This window comes from Coptis chinensis, chromosome 1 (assembly GCF_015680905.1).
Source record: "Coptis chinensis isolate HL-2020 chromosome 1, ASM1568090v1, whole genome shotgun sequence".
NCBI lineage: Eukaryota > Viridiplantae > Streptophyta > Magnoliopsida > Ranunculales > Ranunculaceae > Coptis > Coptis chinensis.
The window spans coordinates 27,064,473-27,071,918 of NC_141456.1; the positions used below are offsets into that span (position 1 = coordinate 27,064,473).

General features: G+C 35.4%; 1 protein-coding gene across 4 annotated transcripts; it reads right to left on the bottom strand.

Moving 5' to 3' along the window:
• Positions 1–758: 758 nt before the first annotated feature.
• Positions 759–4,285, bottom strand: LOC147523220 (uncharacterized). 4 transcript variants are annotated; one of them, XM_086561646.1, is made up of 3 exons: positions 3,983–4,285; positions 3,142–3,732; positions 759–1,544 (listed from the first exon to the last, which is right to left on the bottom strand). In XM_086561646.1, exons 1-2 carry the CDS (start codon positions 3,990–3,992, stop codon positions 3,146–3,148), a joined length of 597 nt encoding a protein of 198 aa, XP_086417772.1. In that variant the 5' UTR covers positions 3,993–4,285; the 3' UTR covers positions 759–1,544; positions 3,142–3,145. The 4 variants fall into 4 exon arrangements, with proteins under 4 accessions (XP_086417772.1, XP_086417781.1, XP_086417765.1 ...); XM_086561655.1 differs by having other exon boundaries at positions 760–1,409; XM_086561639.1 differs by lacking the exon at positions 759–1,544 and having other exon boundaries at positions 2,900–3,732; positions 3,983–4,283.
• Between the last annotated feature and the right edge of the window lie 3,161 nt (positions 4,286–7,446).

The following is a 7,446-nucleotide window of genomic DNA, read 5'->3' on the forward strand; positions in this document are numbered from 1 at the left end:
AGTTCTTATTTATGTTGATGATATAGTTATCACAGGTGATGACGTTATCGAGATTTCTAAGCTCAAGGAGTTACTGCACAAGAAGTTTGCCATCAAGGATCTGGGTATTATGAAGTACTTTCTTGGGATCGAAATTGCTTATTCAAAAAAAGGTATATTTCTGAATCAAAGAAAATATGTGTTGGATATTTTGAGTGAAGCAGGAAAGCTGGGGGTAAAACCATCTGATTCTCTAATTGATAGTGGAGCCAAGTTGGACAACACTGGTGATCTTCTTACTGACATTGGTTAGTATCAGCGATTAGTTGGTAAACTAATATATTTAACTATTATCCGACCAGATATTTCTTATGCAGTGAGCTTGGTTAGTCGTTTTATGCATGCTCCAAGGACTCCACATATGAATGCAATTTCTAGAATACTGCAGTATCTGAAAGGGTCACCAGGCAGAGGTATTTGGATGTGGAAAAATAGGCATACATCTATTACTGCGTACACAGATGCCGATTGGGCAGGATGTCCAGTTGATCGGAGGTCTACTTCCGGTTATTGTACCTTTGTGGGAGGTAATTTAGTCACTTGGAAGAGCAAGAAACAGAATGTAGTGGCTCGTTCTAGTGCAGAAACTGAGTACAGGGCTATGGCTTCCACCACCAGTGAAATCATATGGCTTCACGCTCTTATGAAGGATTTGTGTTTTGGGTTGCATATGCCAACTACACTTTACTGTGATAATCAAGTTGCTATGCACATTGCGACAAATCCAGTGTTTCATGAGAGAACTAAGCATATCGAAATTGACTGTCACTTTGTGCGTGAAAAAGTACAATTCAACATTGTCACTACCTCCTTTGTTCAAAGTGACCAACAGCTTGCAGATATTTTTACCAAGAGACTTCCAGCTTCCAAGTTCCATGATATTCTCTCCAAGTTGGGTTCGCTGGATATCTTGGCACCAACTTGAGGGGGAGTGTGGGAGAAGAAAGGCAAGGGCGCAGTCGAGCCTTGACCAAGGCTAGTTGGAGCGCAGGTGCGCCCTAGTCGGTGTTTGCAGAGATTTATCAAATTCTTATGTTTTCTATAAAGGAAAGTCTCCAATCCTTTATAGAAACATATAAACACGAATATGCACTCATGTTGTGCTATATAAACTCTCTGTAACCTAAACTCCTATAATTTCAAGCAAAATAAAAAACCTTTCTTCTCCCGTGGACGTAGGTCGCCACATTGGCACCGAACTACTATAAATTATTGTGTCTTGTCTATTTATTTAGGTGTTAAATTCTACAACTATATATCAGTTGATTTTGGAGCCAAATAAGAGAACGATCATCTAGCAGTCCAAGAATTTTCTGACGCCAATTTTACCAGACACCAATTTGTGTTTTTGAGTAAACAAGACTTCCAACCTGCAAGTGTTTATGCCACATGATAAGCATCATAATCCTTTACTTTGACAAGTAACAGCATAACTTTTTCGTAAGTCATAATTCAGCAATGTCTTCGATAATCAAGAGCATAGTTTGGACTTATAAAGTAGCAACCTGAGAGCAATGTAGTTTGAATGGATCAAAGACATGTAGTTGAAACAGGTAATGTAAGCATAATTTCACAACAAGAAGCAAGAATTGAAGGCTGTTTAAGTTCAGCGCACCCTCTTTCCCTTCTAGTCGTACTGGCCGGTAGGAAGCGAGTTGCTTAGCTGTTTCTATGGAATTGATAATACAAACTAGAAAAGAGGCAAAACACTTCCCAACCGGTGCATCATATATACAACTAAGCCTACAACTAATCTACAGAACACCTATAACAGATGATGTCGAGAAACTTGAACTCCTAGAATTAAACTGGCGATTCGTCACAGACACATCTGATGACTCAATAAATGAGGGAAACCAAAGTACGAGCAACTGAGCAACATAACTCTTACCTAATATAATGCTATCTGACGAAATTATATTGAAGGAGAGAGACATGTACTATAGCTTATGACTAGTAAATTTCATATAATTAAGAGACCACACACTTGTGTGATCGAAGTATCCGTTGCATGTATTCCTTCACGACAAATAAGATGACCATATTTCTGAAATCTAGCTATTCCCTTTCCCTCCCCCCCTACTGTAGGATATTAGATAGAGAGAAAGCAAGATAAATTTTGTGCCCAATACTAAAAGAGAGTCTGGTCAATCCAGTACCCTATATAGTATATAGGCAAATTATCAAAACTGTCCTTCACATGTATTTCTCCAGTTCCATCCATCACAGATTTCACAAATGCCATCAATTGTCAGTGTCAATATATTTCCTTATTTTTAGGTAAGCTATGGGCACAAATATATGATACCGTAACTACGAAGGACCAGTATAATCGCAAACTCATGAGAAAAACATTGCAATGCGCAAACTCTAAACGAACATCAAATTTTTTCTTCGTGTTGGTGACCAAAATGTAGAGCCAAGATAGCTAAATTAGGGGTTAACGAGTATTACCCCTCCACTAGATGAGCCAATTAGGATTTCCCCACTAGATGGGAAATTAGAATCTTCCTCAAGTGTCAAGTACACACAAAAAAACACAGTCAGACCCTAATTTCCCATCTAGTAGGAGGTGGGGGTAATACTAGTTAACCCAAAAATTAGTAACACAAAAGCACCAGCTCATAGATAACTTTCAGGAGTATTCGACATGAATAAACAATGAACTCGTTGATTTTCATTTTTAAGTGAATTGGAGCATTTATTACTAGCCCAAAGCAAAGTTTAAGAATAAATACAAACTTGCAAAGTATGTACTTTTCAAAAGCACAGTAGTATTAGTAATAGTTGTTAAATATTCTTATAGCAGCTGAAATCAATGATCATCAGAATGGTTAGGCATGTCAAAGAATACCGTACCTAAACATCTCAATGAATATTATTCTAACAGATAGAACTGAAATTACACATTATTTACAAAAAATTGCACTATTGTCTTCTTGTAGCAAGAAGCTTATCATAACATTCTCAAGACATGACCAACTGAGAAACCCACGACGAGACTATAATTGTAGTAAAAGAAAATGTTATAATACTATTGGACAAGGCAATAATCATGAATATTGTGAAACTTGAGTAGAAAGTAACAAATAGCTCTAGTACCTCATCATTCTGCAGCATTCCCAAGAGCAAACGAAAAAACCTCGCGAACAGGGGAAAACTCCACTAGTGCTATATCCATTCCACAACCATTAACAGGCAACTTCAAATCTCGCAAAACACTAAAAGCCTCCGCCACTCGGTTTTTAGGGACATCTTGTGCAACAATGCATTGAGGTACCCATGAGTCTGGACAATACTCTTCACCTATTTCAATGTTCACCTTTTTCAGCTCATCCCACAACTGCATTTGAAATCGAAGCAGCGACAATGTAGGCGTCGGAGAAAGAAACAGAGTGTTTCCTGTACTTTCAAAGCTTCCAATGCTGGAGAAAGTTAAAGACAATGGTTCTTGCGTGGAAGCAAAGCTTTTTAAGACTTCTTTAAGTTTTGGGAGTTCAAGAAATGGAATAGAGAACAGAGTAATGTGTGGTCTAGACTCAATTTTGATGAGTTGGGAAGTGATCTGCCGGAGAGAAAGAACATTCCAAGCTTTCAAAACTTGGTTTTCAAGTGCAGGATCGAAGTAAAGCTCGATTGCGAAGCCTTGTGACATTGTACTCAAATGGAATTCAATGAAAACAGAATCAACTCCTAAGAACAGCGACAAAAACAAGTCACCCAATTATGTAAAACACCAAAACAAATGATCTTGAATGCTTGTCTTACAAGGGGGAAAGTGGAATTTAAATTAAAGTAACCCCAACATGATAATATTTTTAATCTTGAGTGAGCATAGGGAGAAATCTGTATATGCAACAAAATAAAATAAACAACCAATTCAAGGCCAAGAAATATATATAGATTGAATAAAGAAAGAGTTAAAATTCAAAAGAGAAAATACCTTTGATCATAAACAAAGCTGGCAAACACTGAAAGGAAAGAATAAAGATAGTTCACCAAAGTGTGATGTTGATAATGAGTCTTGGGTGGGGGGAGTATTGACTTTTTAAATACAGTAGAGCAATGGAGTTAGATCAAAGAAAGTGAGAGATGAAGCGAAGGCTATAAATGATGGTGCTGAAAGTTCCCATACCCAAAGACCTTACCACTTTTGTCCATTTACTGAATTTCTTTCTTGGTGCTGTTGAGTGTACTGCATGCTAAGTTCAACTTAAGAGACAAGAGTTCTAGTTATCCAGGTAAGTGTGCTGTACGTGTGTAATGTAAACTGCGTCAAGCATTGTCATTTTTGGCAGCATGGTATGTCACTGATATTTCACTATGGTCAATACATACGTGATATGATTATGATAATTGGGATTTAAGGTAGCTATCATATTCTCTTCACAGTTTTTTTTAAAGAGGAATCAGAATTTTCTGCTTCTCAAATAGAAATTCATTTCAATTTCGTGGAATGTTCAAAACATTGACAACGTAGTTCGGTTTTCAGTTTTCTCATGTGTTAGGACTTAGGACTTAGGACTTAGGCATCATATTCTGAAAGCGTCTTGTTAAAAGGTGGGTTTTGACATGCTGGAATTCCCAAGATTTTGAGATTTTTTGACAGTACGCCGCATGTCCGCATATAGTGAACCACTGATTATTGTGAAAGTTTCATTATCAATAATGGGATCGGGGAATAATACCTACCTACCATGTTGAAAATCAGCTCCAATAGGGAAACTGTCATCTTCTGAAATGCAGATAACCTGCCGTACTAGTTCTTCTTTGCTGACGAAAGGAATATGACTTGTTCGTGACTTGCCGACTTGTACAGTTGTACTAGTGAATTGTGAGTCTGAATCCTCAGAATCTGCATGTTCTTTTTCCGAGTCTCTCATTAGTCATTAGTCCCCAAGTCCCCAACTCCAAAAGCTACATACCAGGTACGGTGGGAATGTTTTTTTTTCAATGAGTTGATTGTATGGTGAAAAACCATTAAACCAGACTGATTTAATTAGAATCATTTTGAGTATTGGGAATGTGATATAAACTGCCAAGAGCCCAACATAGTATACTGATTTTCGTTTTCCATGACTGTTTGTTTTTGTACGTATCTACCAGTTTTAACCATCGTTAGTTAGTTCGGGGACGGAAATTATTCGTAACCTGAATCAATAGGGAATTAGTCTAAGGGGGTGTTTGGATCCTATTTATTTATTGCCAAAAAGTGTTTATTAGTGAAAAAACATTTTTTGAAAAAATAAATGTGTTTGGTTTCTATTTAAAAAAAAATAGTTTTTCTTCCAAAAAACACTTTTTGATCTCAAAAAGTTGTTTTATGATAATTTGTTTTATGATAATTAGGTAAAACTTGTTTTTCAAGTTAAAAAACTATTTTTCTTTGAAAGAAACACTTTGGGTGCTAAAGGCAAATGAACTCCCCGGATGTTTTAGACTTTTAAATTTTATCTTGATATATTACCAAAATATATCGAGAAACATAGTGCGAAATCTATTTTCATAAAATAGCTTTTAAGAAAAATTACAACCAAACATGTTGATTGAAAAACTGTTTTTAGAATAAATACTTTTTCATAAAAATGTTTTTTAAGAAAAAATGATTTTTTTTAAAATGAGAACCAAACACCCACTAATTCATTTTCAATTTGGAAAAATTCATGAAAACATTCGGTTAGATAGTCGCAGTATGAGAAATATTCGCCTAAACAGTAATTCGTGAATAATTCAATATTCATCAATAAAAATTTGTAGATATAAACCACTTTCAATTCACAAATTTAGGTCAAAACCATAAGAAATTATTTGTATTTAGTATTCTAACTAAATAAAGCATCTTTAACAATGAAAAATATTCAAAATTCCTATTGAATTTCATATCTCATCCTAACACATAGGAGTTTATCTAATAAAAGTTTTTAAATTTTTTATGAAAATTCCGAATTTTTGGGCCGAATCCAAACGAAAATTAGAATTCAGGGTATCATACTGCATTTTAATTACTTTTAGTCTACGTGATGACTGGAATAATACTTCTTATAAGACTCAATTTAATTAAGAAAGCATAAACGATATGTTCATAAGTCCGCCCACAGAAAATCACCAAAGATATTGATTTTGGTCTCGTCGTACCAAATCCAGTAAGAACATTATTTGTAACAGCCAGACCTAGCGTCAACAAGTCCGCTCTGCACTGAGAGCTGCAAGACCGAAAGATACCACATAAACTAAGCATAGCAATAAAAGACCACACAAATTCAAACTGCTAACAAAATGTGTTATGGAAAATAGAGAATTAGTAACTCATAGTTACAACTACTCCACAACAACGACTTCTTCTTTCAAATGGTCTTTGATATATAATTCAAATATCTTATATATAAAGCGGATACTGGATTTTCCAATTAGTTCCCGTATTTCCGGTTTTAAACCAAAATTTTTAATATAAAGGGTACCGGAGAGAAGAGGGGACAGCCAATTTCTTTTTGCTATTTGCAGAAAGGATAAATCGGTAATTTAAACCATTCCCAGACTATGACATTTTCGGACACACCGTTTCGATCGCCTCCTTCCCGAAAGAAAATATAAGAAAAAAAAAAACCGTTCCGACTCTGTAACTTCCCTATTCCCAAATCCCCTCTCAGATACTCTCTCCATGATCTCTTTCGTAATATGATTTTGTTATAACAGTTATCTATCAGAATAAATAGAATGTTTGAACGTGTCGTGATCGCTTGATTTGGGTAAACAACACTTTTCCTTACTCCTTTTTTTTTTAATCCTCTTAGTTAATTCTTCTTTGGTAATGTCTAACTATAAATCACATTCAATTCTACTACCATACGTTAGTTTTTGAACATTTCATGTTTGACAAAATATTTTGGTGTACATTTACATGGATGTTTAATTGAAACAATGCGTCTCTTCCCATCTCCGACTCTCCGTATTCCTAATAAATAAATAAAACCTCAATTTCCTTCACTTTCTTCCCAATAAAACTTGACGAAAAGTTTTTGATTGCTTTGGTTATCCAGATTAACGCTTCCAACAGTCAATGACCATTGGTTCACCACAGAAGAGGTGTCTTCAATTTTCCTCTTTCTAATTTCAATGTTTTATCTAAGTGATTGAAAATTTTACCAAATTACAGATAACCCGTCATTCTCAAATTGTTCGCACTAACGAATTTTAGGATGACTTATTTTCAGTACATTTACTTTATATTGGGTTGATAGTATTCTATCGTTCTACTTAAATTTCTTTGTTTATACAATGATATCAGTCATTGTACATTTGCAGGCCTTATCAATTACTAAATGTGTTGTCCTGAGTTTGGCGATCATTAGGTTTGACACTTAAGGATTTGTGGACTATGGATGCATTACTTCGCCATGGAAGAGGTCA